This window comes from Acomys russatus, chromosome 3, assembly GCF_903995435.1.
Source record: "Acomys russatus chromosome 3, mAcoRus1.1, whole genome shotgun sequence".
Taxonomy (NCBI): domain Eukaryota; kingdom Metazoa; phylum Chordata; class Mammalia; order Rodentia; family Muridae; genus Acomys; species Acomys russatus.
Genome location: NC_067139.1, coordinates 68880134 through 68896697, shown reverse-complemented (window position 1 = coordinate 68896697; position 16564 = coordinate 68880134). Strand labels below are relative to the sequence as shown.

At 45.4% G+C, this 16564-nt stretch overlaps 1 protein-coding gene across 1 annotated transcript; it reads left to right on the top strand.

The window, feature by feature from the left end:
- Positions 1-1387: 1387 nt before the first annotated feature.
- Positions 1388-15573, top strand: Dydc2 (DPY30 domain containing 2). Its single transcript, XM_051142366.1, has 6 exons — positions 1388-1535; positions 3859-3907; positions 4354-4455; positions 9554-9709; positions 10095-10217; positions 15177-15573. The coding sequence occupies exons 1-6, from the start codon at positions 1504-1506 to the stop codon at positions 15324-15326; spliced, it is 612 nt and encodes a 203-aa protein (XP_050998323.1). The 5' UTR covers positions 1388-1503; the 3' UTR covers positions 15327-15573.
- The last annotated feature ends 991 nt before the right edge of the window (positions 15574-16564 follow it).

The window sequence follows — 16564 nt, the reverse complement described above, 5'->3', positions numbered from 1 at the left end:
TGATATTTGAGTTAAACTCAAGTTTACTGATGAAACAGTGAAATTCACAAGAGAAAAAAAAAAGAAAGAAAGAAAAAGAAAATAAAAGAAAAAAGAAAGAAAAAGAAAAGAGGGAGCTCTAGCAACCAGAGAACACAGGTGCCAGTCTGTCAAGACTTGTCTCTGGGCAAAGGCACTTAACATTTTGCATAAACTTTCAGATGGATCTACCTCTTTGTAGACACCAACCTGGCCTGCAATAGTGATGAGAGAGCAAAATTGACATTGTCCAGAGTGATTTGTCAATTATCTAGAAAGAGCAGAATATGTTCACCACTGCAGTTCTTGAATCCTGTCTCAAAGGTGCAAACTCAAGACTATGAAATAACATGTGAGCCTGGTATTCACAGCATTATCACCACAGTCAGGCTAGAATACCATCTGATTGTCCAGGGAGAGGGTCAATTAAATATAGTACCATATAATCTGATGACACTATAAGGTAGTGGAGATGCTAAAATAGGGAGTGGTTGCCTAGTGACTCATAAATGCAGGAGGGGAAGGATGTTCTAGAAATTGCTTCTGCCAACAAAGGAATGTAAGTGTGTGTGCATAAGTGTATCCCTAAGAACTCGCTGGAGCTGGCACTAATGAGCTGATTTCTTATCAAGCTGGCATTGGTGTCCTAACCACATAGAGCAAAGCAATGTGGCAACCAACTGGACTGTGCCTCCATTGTGCTCCTTCAGGGGGAAATTCTCTGAATACCTCAATGCCATTTGAAGTTCAGTTACATAAAACATGGAGGTTACTGATGCTGCTCCAGAAATCATGGAACCTGAGAAAGGGACAGTGATGGACCTCTGTCTCTATGGGGCTCCGGCTTAGCGTTCTCAGGGGTGCTTCCATGAGGTCCCTCTGTCATCTCTGTAATATCCACTTCCTGGCCATGTGAAGATATTACTAGCCATCTCTTCTGTTCTAAGAAATGTAATTCCCCCAACAAACACCAGTATACCCCAACTCCGCAGAAGGAAATCCATTCCCACAGAAACACCTGCCTCCAGCCTGGAGCAGTTGCTCTGAGGCAGAGTCTGGGATAGACAGGACTTGGGCACTTGGGCAGAGTGCTGGATTCATTCGGCACTTAAAACTACAGCAGACTCAGTTCAATTTGGATTTCGGAGAAACAACGAATAATTGTCTTATACTATATTTGTGCTAGAAGGAAACCCCTTGTACCTGAAAATAAAATTCAGACAGCCACCAACCTAGGTACTTAACGTCAGTTTTCTATTGAGTGGCTAGAGGGCGGGAGAGGGTGAGGAGGAAAAGAAAGAGGAGGAGCCCGAAGAAAGAAAGAGGGTGGAGTTACCCAGGCCCACGGACTGACACACCGGAACTAACCCTCCCTCCGGCTCCCGGGTGAGACCTACCTGACTCGCAAGGTATAATTTTGAGAACTGCTTCTGCAGGGACACTAGAGGATCGGTACGAGGGAAAACGCTCCAGCCTCCTTGGTGGATGCAACTGATCCACGTTCTGGCCACCTGCCAGTAAGTTGCGTCCCGTTGCCTGGCAACGAGTGCACTCTCAAGGGTAGACCTAAGGTTCCATCCTCATCCCAGCCTTGGAAGCAAAGGGCAATGGAAGGGGAATTCACAAGCAAAGGGAAATGGAAGGGGAATTCACGCACAAAGGGAAGGGGCACACTCACGAAGGGGCCAAGAACGCGCGCTATATGGGAGGGGCCGCGTAGATGGGAGAACTCGACTCAAAGAGCGGAAGCACGGTGGAGGAACATCGAGACAGAGCAATGGAAACTGGCAAGCAGAAGCAGAGGGCAAGCAGGCCCTTAGATAAGAAGCTCTGTGGACCAGCAAGTCTTTGAAAGTCAGAGGAGACTCCTTTGATCCCTGGGGATCAAGGCTGCAGGCTAGGTGGCTTGGTAACTTTAAAACTCCACACCTTTCCGAGCCAACTCAAGCACAAGCAACTTCAGGGTGCCCAAAGACATCCTCCACCAGGCCCTAGTATGCACTTTCCCCTGCCCGTACTTAGTGTTCGTCAACCTGACACAAGCCTAGATATACCTGGAGAGAGGAAATGTCAAATGAAGAATTGCCTCCATCAGATTGACTTTTGGGCTTATCCCGGAGGTGTTTTCTTGATTGCTAATGATGGGCATATGCCCACTATGGGTAGCTGAGTCAGCCAGGGAACGCAAGCCAGTAAACAGCACTGAGTTCCCCTTGATGAGGAACTGACTACCCTGTAAGCCAGAAAGAACCCTTTTCTCTCTCAATCTGCTTTTGCTCTTGGTATTTATCCCTAGGATACAGGCCTGGTGATGTGTGTACCATATTGGGGGTGGGGGCGGGGGATAGGATTTTCCTTGCCCTCTTCTAACGTACATGGGCATGGCTTTGCTCGGGAGTAGAGGTTTCCCTTAGAATGTATACAGGGTGTCCCTGGCTTTTCTTCTGGCTTCTAGAAGCTATCTTTGAGGCTTATACTGCTTCTTTGTCTGTCTTGTCACTATGCCATCCTCCATAGCTGGCCTTACTAGCAACATGTGTAATTACAGCTGTGCCTGTGTGGTACTTTCAGTTGAGATTGGATCCCATAGGTTCATATATTTGAATGCTTGGTCCCCGTTTGCCGTAACTATTTTGAAAGAATGAGGAGGTGTGACCTTGTTGGAGAGGTGTGTCACTGGGAGTAGGCTTTGAGGTTTCAAAAGCCCACAGCAGGCCCAGTCTGTGTATCTTGCCTCTGATTTGCAGATAAGATGTAAGCTCTTAGCTACTGCTCCAGCACCATGCCTGCCTGCCTACCTGCCTGCCTGCCTGCCTGCCTGTCTGCTTCCAGCACCATGCCTGCCTGCCTGCCTGTCTGCTTCCAGCACCATGCCTGCCTGCCTGCCTTCCTGCCTGTCTGCCTCCAGCACCATGCCTGCCAGCCTGCCTGCCGCTATGCTTCCTGTCTCCATGATAGTCACAACTCACCCTCTGAAACTGTAAAGCCCCTAATTAAATGCTTTCTTTTATAAGTTGTCTTGATCATGGTATCTCTTCACGTCCATAGAAAAGTAACTAAGATGGTCTGCTTGTATAATACACACCCTATTTCAAGATTCCTAATCACAACAGCTAGGTTCCTTTAATCATATAAAGCAATGTTTACAGGCTCCAGGTTGGAGAATATGCACACCTTTGAGAGCAAGGGTGTGGCTTTTGCATCTACAAACATTTTTCTTGTTAGAATCTTCTTACTTTCTGGCATAATAAATTGTCTCTGTCTGGTTAGACATTCTTTGTCCCAACCCTGGAACCAACCTTTTCTTTACAGATCGATGATCCCTTAAGTAAAAATCAATATTTATTTCCCCTTTGCAACTGGGTTTGATGGAGCTCACCTCTCATCCATCACTGGAAAGGCTTAGGCGCAGGTTCAAAGCCACCCTGGGCTACCTAGGGAGTTGCAGGCTAGGCTATACATAGTAAGACTCTGACTCATTAGATAGATACATAGATAGATAGATGATTGATAGATAGATAAATAAATAGATAGATGATACAAGTATGTTCATAGTACTCACTGCTTCTGGAATGTTTGGGTTTTCAGACTTTGATAATGGTGAGGAGTAGAACATGTATATGATTTTTATACCAATATATTTATTTATCCATCTTAAAGCTGAAAAAATAGGACTATGGCTAGGTGCTAGGGACAGATGTTGACAAAATTTTGTTCCATAATAGCTCATGTTTATTAAATTCTTGCTGTGTGCCAGGCTGGGTGCCTTTCATGTGGTCAGCGTCTCAATTTATTCTTTTCAAGATTATGAGGTATATATTTTATTTCTGTTTTCCAAAGGACACCGAGACTCTCAGACACCAAGCAACGTGCTGAAGATCACACAGCTGTAAGAGGCAACACCAGGTGTGGTCTGTCTGGGGCAGATGTCTGTGCTGCTTTGGCTGTGCTCTGGTTCACGTCATTCCTAATGTGGCAATCTGTCTCAGCCTGTGTTATCTGCCACTCTTGACACCTATTAGGGAATCTAGGAAATCTAGGATCAACAGCTCCACCTAAAGTGAAGCTGTGGGATAGAGTGTCGGCAGTGGCTTGACAGACTCATCATGTCCTTCCTTCCTTCTCCCTCCCCCGCCCCCCCTGTAAAGTAAATAAGCCTCTGTTGTCGATGTCATAGACTAGCTCCAACCTCACAAAAGCACAGCTTGCTATGTACCCAGAGTTTCTCTCCAGGCCCTTATTTGCTCTGTACTTAGGAGTAAATGTGTGTGGGTTAGTTAAAAGCCTTCACCACCCTTAACTAATAATGTGCCAAGCTCTCTCAATGACCACTAGGACTCATGGTCTGCCATATTCCAACTGAAAAGCCTTAGGAAAGAAGCCCGCTTGGAAGTAACAGCTTTGACGAATGTGATTTGGTTGGTTCTTCTAAGAAAGGTAATGTTATGATCTGGATCTTAAATGACACCCCCCCCCCAAAAAAAAAAAAGCTACATGTTAAAGGCTTGGTTACCGGTCTGTAGTGTTAGAGCCAAATGAAACTCCAGTTCCTCAAACTCCAAAAGAGAGTCCAAATACCCAGAAATGGGCTCTGCTCAGTCTATAGGAGGGTTTCTGGTTGTTAGATAAAAGCCAGTGTTTCTCAGGATCTTGTGAAGCAGAAAGCCAATTCCCTTCCACCAAGAGAAGGCCTCTATCTCCCTTATCGTTGGCAGAATGTGGTACCTATTAACATATCAAAGTGCATAGCAGCCTCCAGGCTCCTACAAGGACCTGTTTTAAAGTTCATGCTAGCATCCTAGCTCTCTCCACTTTCTCTCCTACTGTGAACACCCTCTATCGTGGGCTGCCCTCCTGCCAGCTGCTCATTTTTCTTATAACCCTGTGAGTTTTGGTATGCTTTCCCCCATCCTGTCCTTCCCCTCCCCTGCTCTGCTCCTGCTACTCTCCTGGTCAGGTCCAGTCTGCTGCCTATGTTCAGTCTGCTTTCTCTGTCTCTTCTCCACCTCTCTGCTCTGGACTCTTCCAGATGTCTCTGGCTGTACTTACCTCATAGCTACAATAGAAACCTTCCGCTGAGCCATCCCATGGAGTGATCGTGTCATTAGTTCGTACACTTAGCATTGTTGGAGGCTTATGGAATCATTAATGGGTAGTGTCATTAGAGGTGAGCCCTTAAAGGGAACTGTAGGACTCTGGACCCTTATTCCATCTCTCCTTATTTTCGTGAAGTGAGCAGCTTTGTTCTCATATGTTGCTCCCTCCCTTGAGTTTCTCTCTGCCTTTACGTAGGCCCAAACCAATGACGCCATATGCCTGCGACCTAAAACGTCTAAAGCCATGGGCAAAAGTAAACCTGCCTCTTCAGCTGATTATCTCAGCCGTTTTGTAACTGCAACAAAGAGTTTACTAAGACCGAGAATTGGCACCACCGGGAAGTCAGGCACATTGTTTTGTTGACTTAATAGCCGGCTTCTGAAATCATTGGAATTTGTGAAAGGAATTTTGAGGAAAATTGGAGAAGGAGGCCCACAGTGTTATAAGCAGAACTTGATGGGCAGTTCTAGCAAAGGGCTCAGAAGACCAGAGTACCAATAAATCTATAAACTGGCAATACGACTGCTTGATGGTGTGCCTAAGGGAAGGGTCTTATTGTAGATGGAAGGGGAAGAATAGCCGGGGCCATCTGGACAGTCCAGAGCAGAGGGAGAAAGGAGGAGGTTGAACATGGCCAGTGGCAATGAGAGAAGCGGGAACACAGCAGAGAGATGAGAGAAGGGGAGAGGTGTGGGGTGAGGAGAGACGGAAACAGAGGGCACGAGAAAGGTGGGCGGTGGATGGGAGGCAGGGAGAGCACATAGCTGAAGTAACAGGGCTATAAGGAGACGGGGTAGCTGGAGGGAAGGAAGCCTGTGAGCTGCGGGATGGCAGAGCAGGGTACCAGGGTACTGGAGGAGAGGAGAGAAGCTAAGATACTCTTTGAAATGAGGAGCAGGTGCCTGTGATACAGCTGGAGGCTAGAGGCCAGCATGTGCTTTGATGCGCTAATAGACCCCACAGGTACTGTTTGTCCCATCTGCCTTTTGGAATTTGGGGAAGTGGAGCTTCCTTTGGACCTGACTGTAAGAATGTGAAGCCAGAATGTGGTGCACAGAGACAAGCTCACGACACTTCAGATAGAGATGAGGACTCTATTGAAAACTGAACAAGAGGCTCTTTGTGCTGAATTCTGGGAAGCTGCTTGTGTGCAGTTTGTTCATGCCCTGAGGTTTTTACATGAGACTGAGTTTAAAGGTAGGACTAACCTAGCAGAGAAATCTCTAGAAAGCACAGCATTCAGGGCCAAGTATCCCTGGCTGCTTTTTGGCCAGATTTACCATGAGATAAGGGAGTAAAAAATAAAGAAGGATTTGAAGAACTTGTAGGTTAAGGAGAATCTCTTCAGCCACAGCCAAGGAGAAGGTGATTTCCAAGGGAGTCACATCCTGAGTGTGGTGGGCACGCCTTTTATCCCAACACTTGGGAGGTGAGGCAGGAGGATCACCATGAGTTTGAGGCCAGCCTTGTCTACATAGACCCTGTCTCAACTGCCTTGTACACCAAAGACAAATAAGTCATCAGCCCAATTTAAAGAACTCCTTGAGAACATCTCAAGCCAACAAGCCCCTATCCTTCACAGATTTAAAGACCTGTTTGGCAAGCCAGGCATGGTGGCGCGCACCTTTAATCCCAGCACTTGGAAGGCAGAGGCCAGTGGATCTCTGTGAGTTCTAGGCCAGCCTGGACTAAAAGAGCAAGTTCTAGGACAGCCAGCACTGTTACACAGAGAAACCCTGTCTTGAAAAAATCAAAACAAAAGAAAACAAAAAATAAAACAAAGACCTGTTTGGCCAGAGAACCCAGGGTACTCTGGGTGCACAGACATGCCCAAGGACTTGCTTCCTCGGGGCTCATGCCCCTGTGTTTAGCCATCCAGACACTCAGAGGGTCTGCAGCTGTAGTCCAAGTGGGCCACACTACTCCTCATGCTGGTGACAGATTTTATTTCTGTCCATGTCATGTTGCTCTCTCAGGCACAAAGAATGGACAAATTGTAGGGTCATGAAGGCTTCCACTTAAACCTTAATGGAGGCCCTGGAAGACCAGGCAGTGTGTGTCAGAGACAGAATCCCTCGCAGGCATCTCTTGAGAGGGCAATATCTGAAGCTTGTGAGAGTAAAGCCAAAGCTCCAGGGGTGGGCATCCAGACTAGTTAGAGGTGCCAGAAATGTGCACAGCAGAGAGGCCACATGGCCTCCAGCCAGGCAGGCAGAGAAAGGAATCTGCCCAGCACTTAACAGCTCCTAGGATGCTACTATGCTGACAGACATGGAGTTACAAGAGTTGATGTTTGTCCTTTTGGACTTTGGTCTTGCTGTGGCTGTATTTCTCTGTTTCTTCTTTCACTCTTTTAGAATTTTTTCTGTGTAGTTGTCTCTTTCTCTTCCCCTTCCCCTCCCCCTCCCCCCCCCTGCCCCCCTTCCCCTCTTGTTCTTTGTGTAGTATTGAGAATTAAACCCAGGGCATTGTGTGTGCTAGACAAGTGCTCTGCCACTGATTTATACCCTAAGAATGTTTCGCTTGGAAATGGGACCTCACTAAGATGCTGAGGGCCTTGAGCGTGGTCTGATGCCCAGAAAGCCCTTGAAGTTTTCATCTTCTTGCCCTAGACTCCTAAGTAACTGCAATTTTAGGTCTTCATCATCAGGCTTAACCTCCACCGTTTCTTAAAAATGAATATTAATAACTTGCTCTTTTGATTGTTTTGTTTTGTTTTGTTTTTTGAGACAGCGTCTCACTATGTCCTTCAACCTGGCTTCAAGTTCTTCCTTTAAACAAAATATTGGTTACTTAATCGTTGAAAATTTCACATTTAACCAATGCATTTTGATCATATGCAGCCCGAATTCCTCCTCCCATTCCTCCCATGCACCTCCAACACAATCCTGCCCTCTCTCCTCTCCTTGCACTGTTTGATTAATAACGCACTAAGTCTAATTACCGCTGCCTGTTGGAACGTTGGCTGATTGCACTGATTTGGTCTTGACAGGTTGCTGTGGCTGCAGTAAGTTCACACCATGTCATACAATGTAGACAGCATCTCACATGGCTCGTTCCTACCCTCCAGCTCGTACATTCCTTCCACCCCTCTTCTATGATATCCCTTGAACCTTGGGATGGGAATTGGTAGAGCTGTCCAATTTAGGGTTGCATACTCAATAGACACTTATTCTCAGTACTTGGCCTAGCTATGAGCCTGTATCAGCCACTGCCCTTTGCATGGAGAAAGGTTTCTGTTGCCTAACTCTTGAACCTCTTGCCTTAGCCTTGCCAGGGCCAGGATTGCAGACATGTATCACCCTGACAGCTTCTTTTGATTTCTACAAAGGCTCATAGCTTAGGGGTTTGCTGGAGTTTCAGAGGAGACATAGGACTTGGACTTTTGAGCTGTACTAGGGATATTAAAAACTTCAGTGTCAGGCACAGCTGTACATGCCTGTAGTCCCATCACTTAGAAGACTGAGGCAAGAGGATCATAAGTTCAAGGCCAGCTTGGGACACACTACAAAACCTGTTTCAAAAAAACAGAACTTAAAGCCGGGTTTGGCACACACCTTTAATCCCATCACTCAGGAAGCAGAGGCAGGTGGATTTCTGGCTTCAAGGCCAGCCTGGCCAACAGAGGGAGTTCCAGGATAGCCAGGGCTACAGAGAAACACACACACACACACACACACACACAGAGAGAGAGAGAGAGAGAGAGAGAGAGAGAGAGATATCAACAGAAAAACACTTCACAGTCTTGAAGATATACAGAATATATTTTTATTGTGAGGTGAGTACTCATCTTTGGGAGCCAGGGGTAGAATGTTGTGATTCAGACCTTAAAGAGCCCCCAAAGGGTCAGATGCTAAAGGCTTGCTTGTGGGGCTGTGGCAATACTGGGAAATGGCAGGGTCTGTAAGAGGGGGAGCCTAGAGGAAGGAAGTGATGTCATTGGGTCATACTCCTTCAGTCTCTCTCTCTCTCTCTCTCTCTCTCTCTCTCTCTCTCTCTCTCTCTCTCTCTCTCTCTCTCCCTCCCTCCCTCCCTCTCTCTCTCTCTCTCCCTCCCTCCTTCCCTCTCTCCCTCTCTCTCTTGGGGTGGGGGTGGAGGGTGAGAGTGTGTTCCTCCCTTCCTCTTTTCCCCCTTCTTTCTTTCCATCCCCTTCCTGAAGTGGACTACTTTTACCCACCAACCATGTACCTTTCTTACAATGTTTGGCCTTGTTATAGACCCAGCATTGATGGGACGAAATGATCACAGAGCCACACACACCTTTCCTTTAATTGATGATCTCAAGGGTTGTGTCATAGTAATAGAAAACTAGCATAAGTGTGATCCAGAAACATCTCTTATTTGTCCCGGAACAAATCTTAACTTGTTAGAATAGATTGGAGTGGTTAAAAGTGAGATTGCATTTGTGAAACTGAGTATCTGACTTGGCACTTCCCAGGCCTGCAGCATGGAAACTGCCTACCTGAAGAAGTGCTTTGGAAATAGCCTGACCCAGGCCCTGGCGGAGGTGGCAAGAGTGCAGCCCAGTGACCCAATAGAGTACCTGGCTTACTGGCTTTACCATTATGCAGATGTACTTAAAGCTAAAGAAAAGGTGTGTTTGGGTACTGGGCCTGCTTAGGGAGGGCGCAGCTTGATCAAAACAGCTCGAAATCCAAGGCAGAGTCCTGAGCTGGCTTGGAGGGTTTTTGGCTCATCTACATTGAGAGCCTTGCTTAGTAGCAGCTTTCTCTGAGTATGAGGATGGGGGGGGGGGGGGGGGGGGGGGGGGGATCTCATTCAGTAATTTGTAGAGTTGGGTTTGCAGTTACTGGCTAGCTAATGCTTGTAGTAGAAAGTTCAGTAGGCCAGGTGGGCCCAGTCCTATGGGGGGGTGGTTCTTTCTAAAGGATGGATGGGCGCAGGCCTATCTTGGGGATGGGGTGGGGGAGTCCTGTCTAAGGGACGTGACCTGATTTGTCTCTGTCATATTACCCCAGCAAAGGCAAGAGGAGCTACAGCGTAAGAAGGAGCATGACAGAAGCCTCAAGAAAGCAAAAATGACAGAAATGCTAGAACAAGAGGAAAAGCAGATTCAACAGAAGTGTGATAAGTGTCACCAGGTAGGAAGGAAGAAGGGAAATTCAGCTCAGCCACTCTCAGCCAGGGTTTTCAATAAACCCTCAAGGTGCCAGGCAAAGCCTGCCGAAACTTCCCTTGGCTTCCTTGTCCCTCAGAGCCACATGTTAGGCATAAGCCTGTCTCATTAACATCTTGTCCATAAAATCCTTGGCAATAGAAAAATTAAATGTAAAAAGGCACATTTACTTTCAGAAAATTTCATTAATATGACTAGCTTTAAGAACTTCAGATTTAAAATATTTTTTCATGCAAGTTCCTTGGAGCACCTTAAAAATCTTATTCCATGCTTTCCAGAAACTAAATATTTTTCTCGGTGTATATATTAGATGTAGTATTCTATTTAGCATTTTATTTTTAGACTATGATTATTTATGCATCAAGCATCATGCATGCCCTCTATTATGTAATGCAGACATCAGTTACCAACTCCAAACAGTTGACAGCAACTCTGCCTTCCTCGGTTTGGCAAGCAGAACTTTAGTCTCCCACAATCCTTCCTACAAACTCCTATTTTACAGTAACAGTACCTGGTTACAGAATTCACTTGGGATGGACAACAGACATCTTTTGCAGTGGGGGTGGGGGTATGGGGAGTTAGTTCAAGATAGAGTTTCTCTGTGAAGCCTTGCCTGTCCTGGATTCACTTTGTAGACCAGGCTGGCTTTGAACTCACAAAGATCCACCTGCCTCTGCCTCCCATAGTGCTGGGATTACAGGCATGCACCACCACACCCAGTTACTGACAACAAACAGCTTAATAATAACTATTCCTTAATACCCTTAGTGAGGTTCTCTACAGTCGGCAGCTTTGCTGATTCCCAAAGCCAACTTTGAGGACACTTAGTTCGTTTACATTTGATGCTGAGATTCTCAGCAGTTTAATGCATGCTCATAACCAGTAGACTTATTTTTGAGGCTGTGAGACATGTTAATAAATTATTTAAAAGGAAGATACACCAGGTTTAGAAACCTAGGCTACATGGTAAGTTCGAGGCCAGCCTGGGCAAGTAAAAATCTTAGAGAAGAGCTGAGACTATCACTCAGTGTTGGAGAGTTGGCTAGTGTGTACAAGTGTTAGGTTCATTCCCCTAGAATGAAAGGAGAGAGGGACGGAGGAAGAAAGGGAAAGAGGGAAAGGGAGAAGGAGAGCAGGAAAGGGGCAGGGAAAGGGACATGGAGAAGGAGATTCACTATGGAACCCAGGAACACACTGTGACCTGCTTGCCTCAGCTAAGAATTGCTAAGAATTACAATGACAACCTACCACAACCATCTGAAATTAGTTTGATCGTACTTTTTGACAATAACATGAGTCCACTCCATTTACTCCAAGGTAGCTATGAACAAGGGTGAATATATCTTGGTGCAACTCATTGTGCAGGTCTCATACTTGAACTTTGTAGTTGGTCGTATTTGGTAATATCTGAGGGTTGGGTGTGCATGAAAGGAAACTCGCCCTCCAGCGTTCATTCTTTGAACAACGGGAATGGAAGAGATGAGTCCCATTAAGCAAATTTCCCATCACTTGCTGTCCATGACAGCACTATTTTCTTGCAAATAAAAATACAGAAGATGAGGCATAACTCCTCACACCACCTTCTGTTATGCTGCCTTGTTAGAAAGACCTTTGCTGACACTAACACTGTGACTTGGCCCTTCGTGTTTCATCACTTGGAAGGTTTTTGCACCATGCAACAAGGGAAGGTGGGAAATGAGACAGTGATGCCAGACTACACAAGTTCTCTTTTTTCTTTTCTTTCTTTCTTTCTTTCTTTCTTTCTTTCTTTCTTTCTTTCTTTTTTTTTTTAAGTGTTTATAGGTAAGTTGAAGTTGCTAGCAGGAATAAGACAACCAGGGACTGAACCTAGCTGAATGGGTTCCTTACCTGGGTTATGTCCTGGCTCAGGGGTGAGTTAATGTCCAAATCAAATCTGAAGAGATAAGGAAACGAGGCAGTAAGGAGGGGCAGCAAATAAGACAGATTGCAAGTTCTGGTTCTTGGATGATCTAGTGTGGATTTCAAATTACTGCTTGCTATTGGTCACCATCAAACACTGTGTTTCTAATGGTGGGAAACCTGGCTCCAGGCCTTGGATAAGTTTGGTAATATTTCAGCTGACTTGCTGGTTTACCTGATGCCTTCTATTCACTTTCTTGCAAGATTTTTTTTCCTTTCCTTCCTACATTCATTTATTATTTATTTTTGCTTTGGTTTGGTTTGGCTAGTTTGTATTTGTGGGATGTGTGTTGTTTGTGTGGTTTTTGAAATTTTTGAGACAGGGTTCTATTGTATAGCTCTGGCTGGCCTCCCAAGTCTCAGGCTAGCCCAGGATGTCCTTAAACTCCTAACAGTTGTCCAGCCTCGGCCTCCCAAGTGCCTGGATGTCAGACATGAGACACTGTGTTCAGCTGTATCTCTTAAAACTATCTTTACTTGGATCTAAGTCTTTGAGTTTCTCAGATCGGACATTGCTAGCAGAAGTAGATGTGTCAAAAGAGAAAAGAAACTGAGCGCCAAATGTGGTAGGGATCATGTCCCAAATCGGAATTAAGGAGAATGCCATGCAAGAAGCAGCACATGAGTTCAGCCTAGGAGGGAGTTCGCAAACACTGGTCTTCAACTGGTTTCTATTTTTTAAGCAAAGGGACTCTCATCGGCAACCCAGAAGACACAAAAGCATTCCTACTATTTACATAGATCTGAACTATACGGATGTCTTAGGAAACATTTTCTAAGGCTCAACACAAGCATTTGCTGTGAATTTAGGTCTCGGAGATCGTGTGGGTGGGTGTGACAGGGCTCTCTGCTATAAACTGTGGGGTCTGAAGCCTCCATAGAAAGACGAGGTGAAAGCAGCCCGCATGCTTCAGTTCCAAGGTTTCTGGCCCCTGGGCTGTAGTAACACAGAGGATCGGCTGTTAGACATCACTCCACATGTCACTGGGGCTCTGGCTTCTTTGGGTTTTGCAAGTGCTGTTTTTGTGTGTGCCCATGTGTTCATGTGATGTGGGATGTGGGATATGTTTGTGTGTGGTACATGCCTGCACATGCACATGTGTACATGAGTGTGTACATGAGTGTGCAAGCCTGAGGCTGATATCAGGAGTCATCGAGGCAGGATTGCTCAGTTGAACCCAGGACCTGCTAATATAGTTAGTCTAACTAGCTAGCTTGCTCTTAAGCACTGGTGCTTTGTGCACAAAACAGTCTCTTCAGCCTTCTCATCATTGGTTTTTTTGGGAGGCTGTGTTCTACAATGTTCTGCCCCTTCTTTTTGATTTTATGTTCTCTCTACCCCCTCTGCTGCCTTGGAGGAAGTGATAGAGATGTCCTTTTCAGGGCTGAGCACTAAGCCGTCAAGCCACTTATTCTCAGCCCCCTTTTTCTTTTTTTGTTTTGGGTGTTTTGTTGTTGTTGTTGTTACTGTTTGAGTTTTTTGGGTTTTGGTTTTTAGTTTTTGGGGTTTTTGTTTTTTTGTTTGTTTGTTTTATTTTTTGAGAAAGGGTTTCTCGGTGTAGCTTTGACTGTACTAGACTTGATTTGTAGACCAGGCTGGCCTCGAACTCACAGTGATCCACCTGCCTCTGCCTCCCGAGTGCTGGGATTAAAGGCGTGTGCCACCACCGCCCGGCCATAGCCCCTTTTGTCTCAGCTTCAGGTTGGGTCATTTCTGTTGACTTGCTATCAGATTTAAGCCTGTCTTCTGCCATGGCTAGCATTCTATTTAGGAATTTCCATGGTTATTTTCTTTTTTCTTTTGTGTGTGAGTGGCTGCACATGTATGTATGCAGGAGGAAGCCAGAGGTCAGTCTCGGGTGCCATCTATCTTGGGTTTTGTTTCTATTTTTTAAGATTTTTCCCTTAAAAAAAAAGGATTTATTTATTTATTTTATGTATATGAGTGCTCTATCTGCTTGTATACCTACATGTTGGAAGAGGGCATCAGATCACATTATAGATGGTTGTAAGTCATCATGTGGTCACTGGGAATTGAAATCAGGACCTCTGGAAGAGCAGACAGTGCTCTTAACCACTCAGCCATCTTTCCTTCCCTTAAGATTTATTTTTTATTTTATGTATATGAGTGTTTGTGTACATATGTTTAAGGGTGCCATGGGCATACAGGGCTCTTGGAGGCCAGAAAAGGGGGTTGGATCCCCTGCAGCTAGAATTAGACAGTTGTGAGCATCCATGTGAGTACTGGAAACCAAACCTAGGTCCTCTGTAAAAGCAGCAAGTACTCTTAACTACTAAACCATCTTTCTAACCCCTATACTATTTGAGGAGGGGGTAGTTGTTGTTGTTGTTGTGTTGTTGCTGCTGTTGTTGTTGAGGCACTTTTCCATTTTCTTAACTATATACCTTAATTTTCCCTTATTATGTCTGTGTCTCTCCCTTACACTTTTGAAAATATTTAATGATTATTTTAAGTCCCTGAGTGTTATTCCCATCACCTGTGACATTTTGTTTGTTTGTTTGTTTGTTTGTTTTCCTGAGACAGGGTCTCTCTGTGTTAGCCGTGGCTGTCCTGGACTCACTTTGTAGACCAGGCTGGCCTCGAACTCACAGCGATCCGCCAGCCTCTGCCTCCCGAGTGCTGGGATTAAAGGCGTGCGCCACCATGCCCAGCCTACCTGTGACATTCTCAGGCTAATGGTTCCTGTTTTCCTCTCCTCCTCATCTGCCTAGTAATTTCTATGTGTGTTCGGAACATCACAACTGGCGTTTTGTAGGGAGTCTAGAGTGTATTGTGTTAGGTTTTATCCCTGCAGGCTGTTGACACCTTGGTACAAGACTTTGATCTAATGGTTCTTTGCAGCCGGTTGATTTCAGGTTCATTCTTTGTCAGTGTCTGGCATAAAAGTAGCAGTTGTATACTCTTGCTATTTCTGTATTTAGTCTCTACAAACACCTTCTTTCCTTTGTGTTTTCCCTTTAGGAACTGCCCCCCACAGCTATTTCCTCAGACAAGACCCCAGCCCTGCAGAAAGACACTGCACCCCTGGAGAAGGAGACTATGAGGCAGGGGCCTCGACCAGGTGTCTCGGGTGTGATTGCAGACATGCCTCAACAGGTTTTCTCCTCCTGAAAAAAAAAAGAAATGCCTGCAAGAGGAGCTCTCACCTCAGCTAAGAGGCTGAGAAGGAGGTGTCTACAGAAGCTCTGGTCTGCTAGCCATAAATACCTTTAATCATGTGAAGTTTTGAATTAGCTATTGGATAAAAATGCACTCAGAACCCGAATTAAATACAATTAGTTATCAAACTGATGAGGCCTTTTCCTCCTAACATTACAGGGTGAAAGCACATGCCTCTCTTGTGCACATCTTAATGTTAGCTCTGGTAATCCTTGTAGGTTTCCTGGAGGCTACCTGTGATCCTAATAACGGCTGTTTTGCTTCACTCTATGTCACCATTTAAAAAAAGAAAAGATGTTTCCCTTTTTTATTGTGACAAAGCACATGGCATAAAATTTACAGTACGTTCATATTGTACAGTTACCCCTACCAACCCACTCTCCTTTACCTTGTAGGGATAACCCTCTGTCCCATTAAATAATAACTTTACTTCCCCTCCCCCTAAACCCTAGAAACCATCCTTCTACTTTCTCTGGGTTGTTTGACTATTCTAAGAACTTTGTAGAAGTGGAGTCGTATAGTAGTGGTGGGAGGACGTGTGTGTGTGTGTGTGTGTGTGTGTGTGTGTGTGTGTGTGTGTGGTTTCATCTAGAATCCTGTAGCTATCCTTGGTGTTCTAGTGTCTATGATTTAGAGCTTTTATTTGGCAGAGTTCACTCGCACTATAACATGGATCGGAATTTCCTTCCTTCTTAAAGCTGCTCAATAGTCTACCCTAATATGGAATGCATAGAATGTAAGCATTTAATCATGCAGTGAGGTGCCTTATGGATGTGAGAGATAGCCAAGGAGGAAACTGAAGGGGATTCATTTGCTGATAGGAGTCTAGGACCGTGGGTCATCCAAGATGGTTGCCATGTTTTTCACTTGGGTCCCATGAGTGGATGGAAGTAGTTTTTCCTTCAGTGTAGGATGAAAGAAAAGCATGGTGTGCTGAGTCCATGGTACCTATGAAAGAGACAGACATGGGAACACCACAAAAGGCAGCATACCGGAGATACTGTTCCCATCCCCACTCCAAGAAAAGCCAAACAGTCCAGGCCAGCCTGGGCCCATCTTCTCTATAAGCTGCCAGAGCAGGAAGGGGCCCCAGGGTATGTGTGTGTGTGTGTGTGTGTGTGTGTTTGTGTGTGTGTGTGTGTGTGAGAGAGAGAGAGAGAGAGAGAGAGAGAGAGAGAGACAGAGAGAGA

Bases quoted from the DNA above. Each gene is read 5' to 3' on its own strand.
- Dydc2 (XM_051142366.1), top strand. From the start codon at position 1,504: ATGCAACTGATCCACGTTCTGGCCACCTGCCA. The intron at 3,908-4,353 runs GTAAGAGGCAAC...AATGACCACTAG, and splicing joins GTGCTGAAGATCACACAGCT to GACTCATGGTCTGCCATATT. The intron at 10,218-15,176 runs GTAGGAAGGAAG...TTTTCCCTTTAG, and splicing joins AGTGTGATAAGTGTCACCAG to GAACTGCCCCCCACAGCTAT.